Source organism: Trachemys scripta, chromosome 10 (assembly GCF_013100865.1).
Source record: "Trachemys scripta elegans isolate TJP31775 chromosome 10, CAS_Tse_1.0, whole genome shotgun sequence".
NCBI classification, from domain to species: domain Eukaryota; kingdom Metazoa; phylum Chordata; order Testudines; family Emydidae; genus Trachemys; species Trachemys scripta.
The window spans coordinates 69,726,209-69,743,778 of record NC_048307.1 but is presented as its reverse complement, the minus strand read 5'-3'; the positions used below and the strand labels follow the sequence as shown (position 1 = coordinate 69,743,778).

The 17,570-nt window shown below is 40.5% G+C and overlaps 1 protein-coding gene across 8 annotated transcripts in view; it reads left to right on the top strand.

The window, feature by feature from the left end:
• Positions 1-17,570, top strand: part of ARNT2 (aryl hydrocarbon receptor nuclear translocator 2) — a 137,772-nt gene that overhangs the window by 96,982 nt on the left and 23,220 nt on the right. For all 8 annotated transcript variants that reach the window (XR_004647578.1, XR_004647576.1, XR_004647577.1 and 5 more), the window contains 3 exons: positions 3,959-4,110; positions 14,530-14,602; positions 14,780-14,903. Coding sequence is in view for 5 of the 8 variants with exons in the window: in XM_034784949.1 (XP_034640840.1) it covers positions 3,959-4,110; positions 14,530-14,602; positions 14,780-14,903 (349 nt within the window). In the remaining 3 variants the exon portion in view is untranslated. The remainder of the gene's footprint in view (positions 1-3,958; positions 4,111-14,529; positions 14,603-14,779; positions 14,904-17,570) is intronic.

The following is a 17,570-nucleotide window of genomic DNA, read 5'->3' as shown; positions in this document are numbered from 1 at the left end:
CTTTGTTTAAAACTCCTCTTTAAAGTTGACATTCTTAAATTGCTGATGCTGTCAAAAGCAGGTTGGTGCATAGCAGAGTGAGAGGGATTTACAGTTGTTGGTTGATTGCCAGTATCCATCTCAGAGCCTTTATTTCCTAGAGAAGATAAATTCATTCATCGGGGTGGGAAAATTAAGGCAGAATGATATGTTCTCAAGGCCAAGAACAACAAATAGAGTTCTGTATCAAAAGGTTCCAGAGGACAGCTATCTAATATCTAGTAGGAAACCGTTCAGAATGGACACCAACACCAAGTTCTGTATTCTTTACAGTGGGTGTGGTGGTAGAACATTTGTTGATAAAAGGATATGGTTTATTGGATTGAAACTACAAAAGGATTTATTTTAAGTAAAACATTAACCCTGAGCTTTCAGTAGGATGAATAGGTTTTATTGTTCTGGACATAGTCAGTAGGATGAATAGGTTTTATTATCCTGGGCATTACTGAAGTTTGTGTCTCTTCCTTGTGTTCTGTCTATGTAACCAGGGATCCAGTGGACCCATTTAAAATAGAACTTTTTGAAAAAATTAGATTAGAGCAATTCTCCCGCCTCAAATGGTTGTCAGCAGCCAGATGGAGTAAACACCAGATTTCTTTGAGGATAACTCTTGTTAGCAAAGTCAGGCTACAGACTACTAATAAAACAAACAAATCCTAATGGGTGAGGATTAGGATTCCACTATGGGCTGCAGCATTTAGTTGCATAGAATCTCCTCCTTCCTTCCTGAGGCATTACATGACCTACCCTGCTGTAAAACTGCAGAAAATAATTGCATGTGGCCCAGCTAAGCGTCAGCTGAATGGCTTAGCCAGATCTCAAGAAACATAACATTTCTTCTGAATTAGACTCGGACTATCAAATCATGGACAAGACATAACGTGATCACAATGCAGCTATGAGAGGAAAGGTTCTTTAGACCAGGGGTTCTCAACCTTTTTCTTTCTGAGCCTCCCCCTAGCACCACCACATGCTATAAAAATTCCACGGCCCAGCTGTGCCACAAAAACTGGTTTTCTGCATATAAAAGTCAGGGCTGGCATTAAGGGGTAGCCAACAGGGCAATTGCCGAGGGCCCCATGCCACAGGGGGCATCGCAAAGCGAAGTCGCTCAGGCTTTGGTTTCAGCCCCAGGTGGTGGGGCTCAGAGCCCCGAGCTGCAGTCCTGCGTGGCAGGGCTTTGACTTTCTGCACTGGGCCCTAACGAGTGTAACGCCAGCCCTGCTTGGCAGCCCCCCTGAAACCTGCTCGCGGCCCCCCCCCCCCGGGGGCCCCGGACTGTTGGTTGAGAACCACTGCTTTAGACCTTATTTGTTTAGTTTATTTCTGTTTTAAAGTCAGTTGTGTATGTCACATTGAGAGATGGGCCCAAGCCACACAATTTGGATCCAGAGCCAAGCTTTCAAGAGAGTTCATGGGGTTTGGGATCTGATGGTCCATTCTGGGATCATCTGTTGTTTCATCATCAAAGCCTCATTGTTTCCCCTGTAGGACGAGGTTCCATTCTTCTTTTATTACACACACACACAACTACCATTGACTTCAGTGGAACTTGTGCAACCAAGGGTGGAACTTTGGTCCTGTATTACCAAACATCCCAATTCTGGTTTAGATAACAAGCAAACTGTTAACTTGTTACTCTGTCTTCGTCACAAATGCCTTAAGTTGTATTATAATGGAGCATGTATTCATTGTGTTCGTTCCACTATAAGCATGGCCTGTCTTCCACCCCTCCTCCTTGTGAAATTGCTGGCACATTGCCATGCTAATTATTCACAGTCTTAGAAATGTCCTTGGTCTTGATTTATTGTTTTGCCTGTTTGTTTGTTTCCAAGTCTCATCATAAGATGTAAGTCATACCAAAACCCGAAGAAGCTATATTTCTTCTTCTAGCAGTTGCAGACATATGTTCTTCTCAGGTGTTCATGCCTAGCACACCAGAGACACAGACTTTTTCCCCCGCAGCAGTACCAGTCGGGGCAGTGTGTTCACCCTATGCCTCCTCGTGGTTTTTTGTCTCTGCCTTTCACTTTTCTGTAATTATTTATCTTGTCCCTGTCAAGTCCTTCCTGTCTTTTTCTAGATCTTCAGATAACCTTTTTCCTCTGTAGTTTTTGTTCTTAGTGCTGGGTTTCTTACTCAAGGGTTTTCTTGGTAAAGTTTTGTAATGTTCTTCCTGATTTCTTCTCCCAGGTTTATTCCTATTACTTTGTACAGGTTTAAACAGTACTTTTTATTTCTGCATTCAAATCTCTCTTGTTTCTTTTTTTGCCCTCTGGCAATTGTCTCACCTGTTTAGTGGGGTGACTATGGAATTTCATCATCTTTATCCTGGCCAATATTTTCCTGTCTGTGCTTATTCATGAGATCAGTGTTAGAATTCTTCCCCTTGGGATTTCTTCAAAGCCCTTAATCATTTATTGGAGAATTGTTATGTTATATGGGAGTTTAAAGCAGCTGGATAAATTCAGTGCTGTTCTATGCCACTTTTTTTTTTTTTCTTTATTTGTTTGTAAAAATGATGGTACAATGGGGACAAAACCTGAAATAAACTATTATTTTTGTGCCTACCTACATGCAGGAAAGAAATAGGCAAAATTTTAAAACATTCACTATCACTGCTAAGAACAAGTGAGGAGTCCAATGGAAGATTTGGCTATACAAGAAATACAGGAGCAGGGCCAGATCCTCGGCCCCAGCTAATGAGCAGAACAAAAGAGACTTAAAAATGCCCTAAAGTTCAGTTGACTTCAGTTGGTTTTCCATCTTAAAAATTCACCAAAGGCCCTGTGGCTGCAAGTCCATAAGTCCCTGTGGTGTGCTCTGTCTCAGTGCTCAAGGATTTATGCATGTGACTTCCTCACATGTTGAGATAAGAATGGACGCTTCTTGAGAGGGGGAATAGATTTTTTGAAGAACCTTATATTTGTGTGGTGATGTTCATGGGTATCGCAAGAGGGAGAATATAATGTGTTTGGAGCCTATAGATAGACTGTGTCCGAACACAGGAACTACATGAGAACAAAGAATCTTCCAACCCAGAAGATGGGCAGATATGTCTTGACCGTCCAGACATCAAAAGACATGACTATAATGAACAGTTGTATGAGACCCATCTGCTTTGACTGTGCTATCTTTCAAAAACATCCCAGGCGAATGGATGTAGCCTAGGGATATATTGCTAGACTTTACCCAGGGGGATATGGGAGGTAGACGTTCAGGAATTTAAATGGCTATAGACACACATTCAGACAGAGGTGCTTCAGAATCAGATGCTTTGGCATGCCACGTCTGACAGAAAATTTTAATCATTGCAATGGAAGCGTGTCTGACTTCTAGCATGTTTGAAGAAAAGCAAAGTACGTTTCTTAAGTATCCCTTCCTCAGAGCTTTTCCGTAGCTATGATACTAAAGTGTGAGCAGTGCAATGCAAATAGAACAGGTAGCCAGGCAGCCAAGTGGAATTGTAAGTAGCCAGACAACATCATGAAAATTAATGTTTTCTCTTGGCATTTGTTTTGTACATTGTGCAAAATTTGTTTTCTGATTATGTGTAAATATTCGTATGATAAAAGATGCTGTGGTTTTATTTCTCTCATAATATATTTTGATACGTGTTCCACAGTAAAGCCTTGTTGTAATGCCTTCCCATTGGGATAAAGACACAATCCATTGGTCTTTATATGTAAATTAGAAGAGGGTATTTTGTAATCCAGGATATGTCAGTTTAGACCTTATGGGGCTAACTGCAAACACAGAGTGGACTTGGGTTGTTGGGTTTGTATAAAGAATACATCCAAATTGTAGCTGTATCTTTGCACAGTTTCAATCTGAAATCCACTAGTTGTTGTTGGTGTATTATTTGTTTCTACGTCAGGTATCAGTCTGCTGTCTCTGACCTTTACAAAAACTTTTTCAGGTTGTTAAACTGAAAGGCCAAGTCCTATCTGTGATGTATCGTTTTCGTACCAAAAACCGGGAGTGGATGTTAATCAGGACCAGCAGCTTCACTTTTCAGAATCCTTATTCTGATGAGATTGAATACATCATTTGCACCAACACTAACGTTAAGTATGTGCTTTTCTTGGAGCTTGAAACGCTTTTTTAAAAGAATTTAACCTAAAAAAATGCTGGTGTAACCTGAACTTGAGTTTTTACATGGGTTCTCATGGTGGCTTATTTCCAGTTGCATTCATTTATACTTACCCCAAACTATAGTCGGGTTGCCTACACTACAAGTTCTCACAAATCAATGTTTCTGTTTACCATATATGGCTGCATATGATGTGTCATTAGCATATGGGTGCATCACAGATTAAAAACAAATAACAATAACTCATTAAATCAGAAAAGCCCAACAGGCTTGATCCAGCCTGCATTGAAGGCTAGGACAAGGCCTCCAGCAACACAACATCTGCCCCGAGCAGGATAGCTTAGAGAATTAATAATAAGGGTTGGCGATTTTCACCTCATGGTATCTAGTCCAAATCCAGTTCAGTTCAGTTGTGAGGCTGCAGAAAAGTTAGCCCAGTTCATAAGCCCAAAGGGAAAGCTGCAGAGCTGCTTAAAGGAATGGCAAACTCATGTAAACAAGTTTCCTGCTTTGTGTGTGCTATAACTGTGTACATGTCCTAGACCTGGTCCTCTTCTCCTTGACTCATCCCTACTACCTTGCAGCCCGTGGCAGTTTGCTAGAGTAACTCCTGAACTGACCATGGTAGGAGAAGATTGGCACTTACCAGGAGTTGGGGTAGGGGTTACAAAGATGAACAACTCCTTTGATTCTTTTCATTGGCAGGGTCACAGCAGCAGCTTGTGTTAGGTTGGCAGCTTAATGCTGCTCCAGTCCTTTAGAGCCATGTGCTCAAATCACTGTGAGTCTAAATTATTCTGGGCACAATCTGTGACTACACCCAGGAGAGAGGTTTAAGATGTTTAATCCCCAAACTGGTATTGTAGAGCTGCTTCCAAAGAAGTTCCCCTAAGAATCCAGTGCAGCCTAATTCACCGCATAACCTCATAACACAGACTGTCAGAGCCAGCAGCTGCAGAAGCTAACCTGAGACGTTTTCTTCTGTTATGGATCTTTTCTCAATAAAATAATAATCTGATATTTTAAAATGTGCTTTGGACTAAACTGGGTGTTTTTTTTAACAAGTTTAAAACTCAAAGGGAAAGTTGAGATCTGTGTTACAAACCTGTTTAGAATGTGTAATGGAGATCTCAAACAGGCACTTAACTAATGTAGATGGGCACTAATAATTTCACTATCCCAACAAACTCTCCTCTGGCTTTGCATTTTATAAATATGGTAAGTGTTCTTCCTCTGTTTCAACTATCACCCTATATTCTACCTTGTTGCTTAGGAGAGCGTTTTGACAATGACATAGACTTGGACACTAAGGGCCACTTGTAACCCAGCCTCACCCTCATATGCCCATTTTTGCATATCCTACCTGTTAGCCTATGCACCAGAGTTTATAAGGCCTGTAACTTGGTTATGAGTTAAACTCCCAAAGTGTCCTAGGAGTCATGCTGAGAAGAAAAAATGCTAGTTTGCTAAGAGTTACCAGAAAGATGTAACGTTTACAAGAATTGTTCAGCAAAGAATATTATTTTTGTAGTGTCCTAACAAACAACTATAATGTTAGCTTAAGTCAGCAAAAATCTGATGTGCCAGACAGATGAACAGATGTTCAAATGTACTGGAAATTTATGGGCAAAAATAATGTTATTAAAAATAAGAAGTTCCTCTGTGGAAAAAAGAGAACATAAGTTACAGTGAAAATATACAAAGCCCTATAAATGTTCCAGATTGTAAACTAAATTCAGAACTATGTCAAACAGTGTAAGTTGTTTGTGATCAGGCTGCAAAGGTCTTTTTTTTTTACAGATTGATGTATGCACCGTTCTGTTATGCACTGACCTAACAATACTTAAAATAAATGGTTAGAATTGGCTCTGAGGTCTCTTTAGTTGCCAACTTAAAACCCTTGTTGGTAACACATCAACTGTGCCTGGAAAAAAAGGACATACTGCCGATTTGGAGCAAATAAATCTTGTGTATTGAAATCAGGGAGCTGGTTATTCAGCTACCTCATTTGCATGCCCAAATATTTATGTATGGGGGGGAAGATGCACACCCATACTTTTGCACATAATCATTTGCGTACATAAAAACAGGCATGCAAAATTAGAGACAATTGCTGATAACTGGATGCCAACTGAAATAATTGGCTTTTGTTCCCAGGGTCTGGAGATCTAAATTTTGACCTATAGATTAAGTAGTGTTGACTATTGTTCCATACTTTCCTTTTCAAGATACCTTGGCTCCCTAGCACAGACTGGGATTAATAAAATTGTGCCAGTATCTGGATCCTGTCATATCTGTCCTTACTTGGTTTTAAAAATAAACCAGAGATGTTGCCCTAATAAGGAGATTGGGTGCCGTTAGTTCGACAGATGATGTTTCCATGTATTCTCTTATACAAAATAACATTGCTAAATATGTTTTGCCTTCCCTTTTTTTGGAGAGCTGTGACACAATAAAAGAAATCTGTTGGTTTTGGTATTTAATTTTTTTTTTTTTTTTAAAAAGCTTGTAAATTTAAGTACTAAATTAGAAGGAACAGAACATATCTATCTATGTTCAACTGACTTATTTTTTCTTTTCCCCATTTCCTCTGCCCTCCATACACACATGCACAATGCAATTCTTACTGTCATGGCTGACTAGCTTCGCCTGTGTATGGATACGTTATTTTCTGGATACTTTGGGGCAGAATAAAGGGCAGCTTTTCAGAATTCGCCTCTGATTTGCGTGCCCATTTTTTGCATGTCTAATTGTAACGGAATCAGTGGAGGTGCATCTCTTGCATGCACAGATGGCTAATTTGCATATGGACACTGGGCCCAACAGGCTGATTTACTTGAAGACACAACGGGTGCATTTACAGATGCTGTCAACTGTGTGCGCAAAATCAGAAGCAGGCTTTGATTTGTCTATAAATTTTATAATGCATCTAGCACCATAGTATATTGGCTCAAGAGTGCTTAAAAATGGGGCCATAATTATTTCTTTGAGACAAGGGACCAGGTAAACATATGTTTAATTCTATTCTATATTTCTACAATATCCTTTTTAAAACCCTAGTTTCAATGTCTGCCTGTCTGTCTCTATATCTTTACGCAAACTTAGAGCAGAAAATGTTTGCAAACAACTGGATATGGCAGTTGTTCACACAACAAGTATGTCCCCTGGACTTTCTCATTTAAAGAATAGCCACATTTGGAAATGATGAACAATAATAGGTTAAAAAAGGGCCTTTACAACTCAGCATTTTCAAACTATGCAGATAGCTTACCAAGAAAGGAGGTATGTGGGTATTGTGGGACATAATTGTCTTTGTCTATGTAGATCTGGCCAGATTGAAGATTTATCACATGCTCTACTTTCTTAAAACCTCTGTGATCACCTGAAAATTAAGTGGTTAGCCCCATTCATGGCTCAAGATGCCTTTTACCTTACCAGCTTAAGAACTAGAATACTGGTTATGTCGTGAAAATGTTTGGATTGTATGGGCTGTGGCCTTCTTTGCCTGATCAGCCACAAAAACAAGAAAAAAAGTGTGTGACGTAGGTTAAATAATATATTTCTAACCCTTGTTGTTTTATTTTTAGAATTTGTTTTAGGGTGATAATTTTAAAGATCTTGGAGGAAGGGTTTATCTTGTGGGGCTTTCTGTCTTTTTTTTCCTTGTATGTTTTTCATTTTAAAATTTGTATTCATTTTACTGAACTGTGTTAGTTTTAAAACATGTATTTATCTTATAGGCACTCTGACGTGAGGCTGATGCTATATTAATACGTTTGATTTGATATATAGATATATGTAGATAAATAGCTATCGTTTGAATTTAGAGATATGTCTGTTTTGCCTGCCAGTGCTCTCTATTTATAAAAAGTTTTCATCTTGTGTTGCCCAGTGAATGCAGTTTGTTTTCCAAGAGGACTGTAGAGGGCAGTGCTGGTCATAAAGTTGTTTTTTAGAATATTGCTTTGGGACTTGAAGCAGTTGACTTTCCCAGCTTAGTTTCTGTGTGGAAGGATAATTAAACTTTGGGTTCAAGTGTTCATTTAGTACCGTGCCAAAAAAAAAAAAGTTAGCTTGGTGTCTTTTGGATGTAATTATCCAAAAGAAACTTCCTGCAGAAATGAAGTATTTAATGTTTAGAATTTGTACTGTATTCAGCTGAAAAGGAGACCTCTACGTGTCACCTCACCATATCTTCCTCTTTGAGTTCCAGAAAAAATTGACTAACGTTTATTTTACGCACAGGTTGAACTGCCTTTGAATGAACCCATCTACCCTGAGCTGAAAGAACAGTTTCTTAATTTTATATGCACGTAGAGCAGAAATGGGTTGTGTCCTGACCTTTAGAGATTTTGATGTTTTCATTTTTCATAAACCTGATTGGATTATTGTGTGTATTGATGAATCCTGGACTTCTGTTGGTCTTGAAATATTTTAGTGCTAGAGTTGCAGTCCTCTGAAAGACCTGGTGCAGGTTGCTACCAGAGGCGGAATTCTGGCTGAATCAGTGGTCAGCTCTGGTATAGTTGATTCCTAACTCTGATTCAGGTGAAGTAGTGAGTAGACCACTTGTGAAATCAGCTGTTTCAGTGAGATTCTAGCCCATGATAGTGAAGATATCACAAACCTTCCTTTCAAAGTAGTAACTGGGACTATGGGCATCTATTACTAATAAAAATAGACTCGGGGTGATATCTGAAGTCTGCCACTCATTTCTCCCCAACAAGAAAACTGCATACACTAAAGTTTGAATTCTTCTTGACCACTTTGAAGCCAGGACAATAAGCTGGTGATTCCAGAGTTTATACAGAGACACACAGGTATTCAACTAGAAAATCTCCAGTTTCAAAAGGAAACTTGTACAGAGCCTTTTATTCCAGTATTTGCTTAGATAAATCTGTATTAGCAATTAAATCCTTCAGGTTCACAGAACATCCTCAGCACAGTGAGAGGTTTTCACAGGGGCTTCCATCGTGAGCCAGGAATTACAGCAGTTATCTGGGGAATTCTCAGTTGACCAAGACAATATTCCACTTGCTATGTAGGATATCATCTTTTGAACCAGAAAATTAATCTTTCATGGCTTCCTCTAAGCCAGGGGTGGGCAAACGTTTTGGCCCGAGGGCCATATTGGGGTTGCGCAGCTGTATGGAGGGCCGGGTAGGGAAGGCTGTGCCTCCCCAAACAGCCTGGCCCCCTCCCACTTCCTGCCCCCTGACTGCTTCCCTCAGAACTCCCAACCCATCCAACCCCCCCTGCTCCTTGTCCCCTGACCGCCCCCTCCTGGGATCCCCTGCCCCTATCCAACCCCCGTGCTCCCTGTCCCCTGACTGCCCTGACCCCTATCCATTCCCCCGCCCCCTGACAGCCCCCCCCGGACTCCCACCCCCTATCCAACCGCCCTCTGCTCCTTGGCCCCTGACCATCCCCTCCCGGGACCCCCCGCCCCTAACTGCCCCCCGGGATCCCACTCCTTTATCCTAGCCCCCCATTCCCTGACTGCCCTCCCAAACCCTATCCACATCCCCGCCCCCTGACAGGTCCCCCGGGACTCCCACTCCCAACCCTCCCTGTTCCCCATCCCCTGAACGCCCCCCCCAGAACCTCAGCCCCATCCAACCGCCCCCTCCTCCCTGACTGCCCCCCAGCCTCCCTCCCCGCCCCCTTATCAGCAGCAGGAGCCGCCACACCTGGCCAGAGCTAGCTGTGCTCCCCACACTGCACAGCGGGGGAGGGGCCGGGGACTAGGGTCCTCAGCCGGGAGCTATGGGGCCGGGCAGGACAGTCCCGCGGGCCGTGGTTTGTCCTTATCTGCTCTAAGCCATGAATCCTAAAATCAAAAGCAGGGTCCATTTTGGCTTTCACTTGCAAACCAAAACAAGAGGATTGAATTTTTCCAAAACCAAAACCACCCTGGCTTGTCCCATTGTTACACATCTGATCTGGAAATCTAATGACTGAAGGGATCTATATGTAATAATCATCCATTCAAAAGGGCAGGCAGTGAGGGAGTATCTAAACCAATCCCAGCAACAAGATTCAACTGTGCCTAGTTTGGCTGGTCTCTGAAACATTGCATATTTTCTTAAAGAGCTAAAACCCCATTTGAGATATTAATACTTGCAGTAAAAATGAGAAACCCAACCCACTTTTAAAATTAAATTACAACTGAGTAGCTTACAGTACAATGCAATGCAGAGAAGTTGCATTTAAATATTTGTTCTTTATAGTTAGTTGGATTTTGTACAGTTTGCCTTGTAAGGAAATATTGATCTAGCGTGGTACTTATTTTGTATTGTAGGTTAATAGGTACTACTGATGAGTATCTTCAGATAGAGACAGACTGAGGAGTTCCAGGTTAGACAAGTGCTGGCAAACAAACAGAGCTAATTAAGTATGTTATTTTGTTTGACTCAGTTGTATATCTATGGCTGAATCAAGAGAACACACTTTGTACTTAATAGAAGAGATATAAAGATTGAAACAATGTAATTAGCTTTCACGTTAACAACACATTTTATTGGGTGTTTATCGTCCAAAGAATGGTGTTTCGAAAAACTTCCCCATATATTTTCAGTGATTAAATTGCTGCCTGGAGTTTTGTTGGAAAAGCATGTATTTGCTTACTGAATAAAGAATCTCTTTGTGTACAGTAGTGGGTTTTTTAAGACATACTTATTTTCTATTTGATAAACTATTAATGAAAATCCATGGTCCAAGGAATACTTGGGAAATACGTTTTCTGTTTTCTCCACATGATACAAAATTGATTCTATATTACACACTATATGTCTCCAGCTGTTTGGGATTTGAATCTCTGATTCAAGTTCCTGATAGTAATGGACAGCTTTAAAATATGGTTTTGATAAGGATCTAACTTTTTGGGTCATAGCCCAGAACTTCTCAACTATCTGGATAATTTGGGTGTCCATCTCCTTGGTATCTGGAACCCCTTTTTTTCCACCACTACCACCCATCCATCTGTAATATCTTCCTGCTTGAGGGAAAGGCCCAATGGTTTGCAATTCCTGTCTATGAAGTCTTGTACTTCTTCAGGAGAAGGCAAGGGGAATGCTACCACCAAAACACTGGTTCTTATTTACAGGTGGTCTACTTTCCTATCAATCCAATTCTGGTCTTGTTGTCATCTCTATCTCACAGCCTTGGTGTCTGTCTTCCTGAGAAAAATATCTCTGGTGGCTGGGTACAGGTCAGACCACAGTGGATGGGTCAACTGTCTTTGAGCCCCTCATGCCATAAACAGCGTCACTAGATGTGACCAAGAGGTGGAAAGGAACCATGAGCAGAACTAGTACAAGCCAAATTTGCCTCTAATTGTCTTAAGCCAAAAAAAAATCAGATAAATGCTAATATTCTGTAGAAACCGTATTACTTTATGGAGGGTTTGCAGCCTGCAACATTTGGCGTCATTGACAAATGTTCCTCTCCTGCCTTTAAGAGGCAAAAGGTTTAAACAGAAATGCCCTGAAACTACTCAGGTCCTTCACCTCAGACCAAACCCAAATACTTGTTATGGGCAAGTGAAGTGTTCCTCCACCTCCAAAGCCCTCACCTGAGAAGTCTCCCAATCTTCTTCCTTATATTATTCAGCATCTACACAAAGCAGTCAGCAGAGCCATTGAGACAACACAGGCTGAAATGACAGCAGCACACGGACAACGCCCAGCTCTGCCTCTCCTTTATGTTCAGCATAAACCGCACTCTCTCCCAGCTTTCTCAGCTGCTAGCCAGAGTCAGTACTTGGATGAAGATCAGCTGGCTAACTCGATCCTCCCCCATCAAGGGCATATGCCCTCCGATTTTTAAGCCAGTCTGCCACCTTCCTTCCCATTTGGTGTTAATCAATGCCTGAATAGCTGTGTTAGTAAAAATGCCCATTTCTGTCTGCCTGCAGCTGGCCCCCTAAAGATTGTGTCCCCATTCTAATGGTCACAGCCCTGGCTCTGGTATTGCATGCATTTATATCCTGCAGGCTTGGTTATTGCAGTTCATAACTAGAAATGAAGCCATTCACCTAGAAATAGTTCTAACTGGTACAAAACACAAACACAAAACACCATCCAAGTGCTCCAGTCTCAGGATTAGCTCCTCATTAAATACAGAAGCTAGTTTGTGGTCTTTGTCCTAGTGCTCAAAGCCGACCGTGGGATTGGCCCCTAATTATGTGGGGAATCATGTCTCTCTCCATGACTGATACCCACCCATGACAGCTACATTCTACTGGAATCATAAACTTGTCAACTATTAGACTTGTGAGCATAGTAGAAAGAATGTTATGGCAGTGGGGCCTACATTAAGGAATTCCTTATCCAGAAAGAGAAGAATGCCCAGTAACCTTACCATGTTCAGAACTAACTGCAAAACTTCTCTTCAAATTGACTTTCCCTCCGTAAGCACCTCACACACAAACCACACATACAATTCCAACAGTCTAGCCATACAATTTATTCGGATATTTTGGGTAGGAAGAGAGAGAGAGAGAGGTGTTGATGTTGCTTTCTTAATTCTTGGGAGATTCTCCTACTCCGGTTATGGGTGCCATGTAATAATTTAGAAGATTTTCAACTACCTTATTTGTGGATGCAGACAGTTAAAAGTAAAGGTTTGTGTAGGATATATTTTAGGGAAAATCTTGATCCCACTCTATGAGAGTGGCGGGGGGGGGGGGGGAGATGTTGCTGTTGTCTTCAGCAGAATCAGATTTTAGCCCTAATGAGGAAAAACTGATACTGCAAGGGCATTTTGCGTTATAGTGGTCTGGTTTCTGAATTTCTGGATGTCATAAAGTATTAGCTACTGTAGCTGGCTCAAATATTTGTGAAGTTATTACTTAGGTGCCTAGGGGTTTATATCTGTTTAAAAACACAGTGGTGAAGATAAAGGTGCAGAAAATACATTAATGGCTATATTAACTTAAAATATAAAAGATCTATGCATTTCTATAACTACATTATGTATTTTGTAAAATGTTAGTACATAAGTAAGTTACACTTAGTTAATGCTAATAAGATTATATATTTATGTATTAGTAGTGTCCCTCCAAGGCTTTATAGACAAATGTGTCAAATTAATTATAGTTTTCAACTATATCTGCTGGTATTTCACTAATTTGGTGTGCTTAAGTAACAGTGCCTGACACTGTGTTTCAGGGATTTACACAGAAATTTTTGGTAGATTGTGCTTCTTCATTCATTTTTATTGACTATATCTGCAGTGATTCTTATTCATTTAAATTACTTATTTCCTTTGGTTTTTATCGTGTTTAAAATTACTCTTCTTCTGCAGCATTTGTCCACACATTGATTCTATAAAAAGTGTCTTCTAGCAAATGTAAAACTAATTTATTTCTGGATATCCTCTGCTGTACAAAGCTTTGGGAAAATAAATAGAATCTGGATTGTGATGTAGAGGGGGGTAGAACCAAAATTATGCTGAATGAGGTGGGTTATTAAGAATGGTTTTATATGCAATACATTTTCCTTTCTTTAAATTATTTCCCTGAAAAACTCTTCACATCTGTAATATGGAAGTATCTGCTTTGATACACTACTCTCCCTCCCCTCAGCGCACACACACACAATGATATATGACCAGACAATCTAAATAACTTCTGGGGGGGGGGTTATTTAGAGAGGAAGCACGGTCCAGGGGTTCAGGCAACAGCCTAGGACTTGGCAAACCTGCGTTCAGTTCTGTGCTCTGCCACAGACTTACTGTGTGTCCATGGGCAAGTCACTTAGCCTCTCTGTTCCCCAGTTTAAGGGTGCTGTGAGGATAAATACACTAAAAGATTGTGAAATGCTTTAAAATCTGCTGTTGAAAACCACTATGAGTTATATAAATAGTAGTAGTATTTTATTATTATATTGCCATAATCTTCACAGGAATCTACAAGATTATAAAACGAGGAAATAATTTTCCCACCTGTTGATTGCTATGGGCCCGATGCTGCATCCATTCAAGCCAATGGGCACTTGAATATGGACTTCAGCAAGTGCAGGAACAGGGCCTGCGTATTGCTCTTTAATCTGCAAAGATGTCTAATTGGCATTTTAAAAATAAATGACATTTATGAAAAAGTTAGATGCATTAGGAATGCAGGATACAGCCCAGAACTCCTTGGAAATCAATGTGAGTTTTGGTGTGCAAAGCATTGTTGACCCTGTTATGCTAAGCAAAAACTGTACTGTGTTTTGAGGTTTTCTCAGTAAGAAATCTTTAAAAATATTTTGGCTTTGTAGGAGATGGCTTGTCAACAAAGACTCTGAAAGCAGTTACATTTGCTATGGGAATTTAAAGGAGCGAGCCAAGCCTCCTCCTTTTTGTTTCTGAATTACATTTTTTGTAACTCTAGTCATTTCCTCTCGTATTTGCAGACAGCTTCAGCAACAGCAAGCCGAGCTTGAAGTACATCAGAGAGATGGGTTGTCCTCCTATGACTTATCTCAGGTGATATCTCTGAATGGGTGGTTGTGGTTTTTTTTTATACTGGTGTCTCTGATCTTTTAAACACAAAGTGATTAAGCATCTAAACAAAACAAAAAGACCCTGTGACTATACTTGAGGTCATTTTGTCAAATATGGGATGGGGGAATTACATTCTTTCTTTGTATATGTCAACAACAGGTACCTGTTCCAAATATACCAACTAACGTTCATGAGGGTGGAAAGCCAGTGGAGAAGCCAGACACTATCTTCTCCCAGGAGCAGAATCCTAGGTTTGCTGAGATGTTTGCAGGAATAACTGCTTGTAAGTGAGAGCCTCTGGTATTTAATTTTTAATACTGTCTTTGTAAGCTGTAGTCATGTCCTTAAATGCTATTACATAATATGCAAGCCCCTTTGTTTTCAATTTAAACCGATTTATACCAAAAAATTCCTGTGTTTTACAAAAAGTATTTTTCTGTTTTTTCTGATTTTTCACCCTACTTTTCTATCATTCAAATATATTTTAAAAAAAACGTTGTTTGATTAGGAAAAAACAATCCATTGCATGAGACATATGTATTACGATAATACATTAGTCTGTGTGTGTATATGCAAAGCTGCCTGTTAAAGGAAGGCTATGTATTAGTCTACAAGATACGCACAATAAACAAACAGGCATGCATGCAAGCTCTGAAGTACGTGCGCATCTGAACATACTGATGAATCTCACGCCCACCACATACACATTCCAAGCTCTTACCAGATAACGGTTTAAAGGTTTGACACACTACAATGGGAAGAAAACACAAATCTCTCCATTTCAGAACACAAAGTATTCAAAAGTTTTAAAAAGACAAAAGCAGGAGAAAAGGATGAAGCGAAGTGTATGCGCTACGAACGGTGCAGCCCAAATATTAAATGTAAATATTTATAGGTGAATAGTTTGAAGTCTACAGCAGTAAACTATTTATTCAAATGAAAAGTTTTATTTGGAGATTAGAAATATATTGTTTTCTTAAACTCGGAGTGGCATTGTGTTTTGAGTTCTGTTTTAGTTCTGCAGAAAGCCATATTGATGAACAGAATTCCCTGTCTTTCCATCCACAAAAATAATAAATCCAGACATTTACCCAGAAAAATTATTAACAGTTTTTTGCACTGATTTTCACCTGTTTTTGTTGTGGTGGTAATAAACACGGATAAATTCCCAGGGAAAAATAAATTAAATAAAAACTGAAAATGAAGGACTCTAATAATATGAAACTGTTTTGAAAGAACAAAAAAAAGGCACTGTGACAGAGAAGTCCGTAGGTAAGTGAGTCTCAAAGAACGATGCATAGAATTTGTTGGAAATAGATATTTTCCCCGAAAAGGAAGCTGAATGAAACTCAGAAGGTTAGAGGACAGGCTGATATGCTGTCCAGCTCCACTTAGAAGTCACTTTCGGTTCTCACTTAGTAGCCACATCTTTCCCCTGCAGTTTTGAACAGTAGCCATCCTTTTTTCAGAGGCACGCTTCTACGGTGCAACTCATAGGATGTAAACACATTTAATAGATTTTCCAGCTTCTAAAGTTGGAAGTAACTTTCTTTCTCAGACAGTATATATCAGTGTGGCTTATTGAGACTGATTGGAGTAGCAATGCTATCAAGACTGTGTAAGATTGGCTTACAGTTTAAAAAAAAATCTATTTTTGTAGATGTTAGGTGTAATATTTTTCCTTGTTTATTTTTTAATTGTTCGCTGTTCTTAACCTTCCCCACTTCCCCCAGAGTGAAGAAGTTTTGATTTATTTAAAACAAACATAATGGGCAAGTGTCTTGCAGTGAGGGAGGAAATAACCCATTGTGTTTAACTACAGGGGTATATGGAGATGACCTCACTGCATGGGTTTCTTATGTACAGCTTGACCTTTTCAAACTGTGAAGGCACTGTAACTTCAATATAGACTTGATATTCTGTCTCTTTGTTGCTGAGACTTCTGCTATTCCTGTTCATCCTTGTCTGTTTACTCTTACAATGAAGTCAGTGTCTGAGGCCATAACGGGGTCTGCTGGAAGGTAGCAAGACTCCAACCCTGAACACTGGAACAATGTTTTCCAAGCGAGAACATCTTGCTTTCTGGCTGCTTTATTGGCTAATATTCAAACAGCTCTGAACTGTTTGTGTGACTAGGTCAGGGTTAAGGGTCTAGCAAGCTGTGAGGTGAGCTAAGAAGTTGTGTTCTTGGAAATGCCATTTCACTTTTCATATTTATCAATTTACAAGCTGTGCTTTTTTGGGGGTGTGCTCCCTATGTGAGTATCTCATGGGAACTGTGATCAAGGACTCTTTTAATGATAAAAAGGAATGGTTCTCGGTTAGAGATGTGCTAAAGTGTCCAAAGACAATATTGACAAATGTTCATGCTGCTTGCAGACACTTGCTTTGTACTGATACTAGGCCTCTTTCTCCAGTTTGGCTTATAAAAATAGTTTAGGGCTGACAAACACAGGATTGATGTAGTGGGACAGATGCAGGGGACCCATCAGCTGCACGTTTTATTAAAATAAAAGACCTCATGCTTTACCCGTCCATGCCTTTTGAGCAGCAGCCATTTTGAGATACAGAACTGTTTAATGCAGTGCCACCATTGGTCACTGGTGAGCTTTGGGGCAAGTTGGACAATTTACCCACTCAGTGGAGCGAAGCAGGGAGAGGACGGGGGTGGGGGGAGAAGAGTCACCAGAGCCCATCCCGTCCCTGCCTCCCCCTACCTGTGCTTCCCTCCTGCTTCCTGTGGGAAGCTCCACTGTCCAGGCTACTCTACTCCAGACTCTCAGCTGCTTTGGCCCTTTCTCCACTGCCCAGTCCCAGTTGCAGCATCTCAGCTCCCTCTGTGCTGATCTGCCACCTGTCCCAGCACCAGTGGGGGGTGGGGTGGGGAGAGATCCCATTTCTGCAAGGAAGGGAGGGAGAGGTCCCAGCCTATCCTGGCCTCAACAGTGGG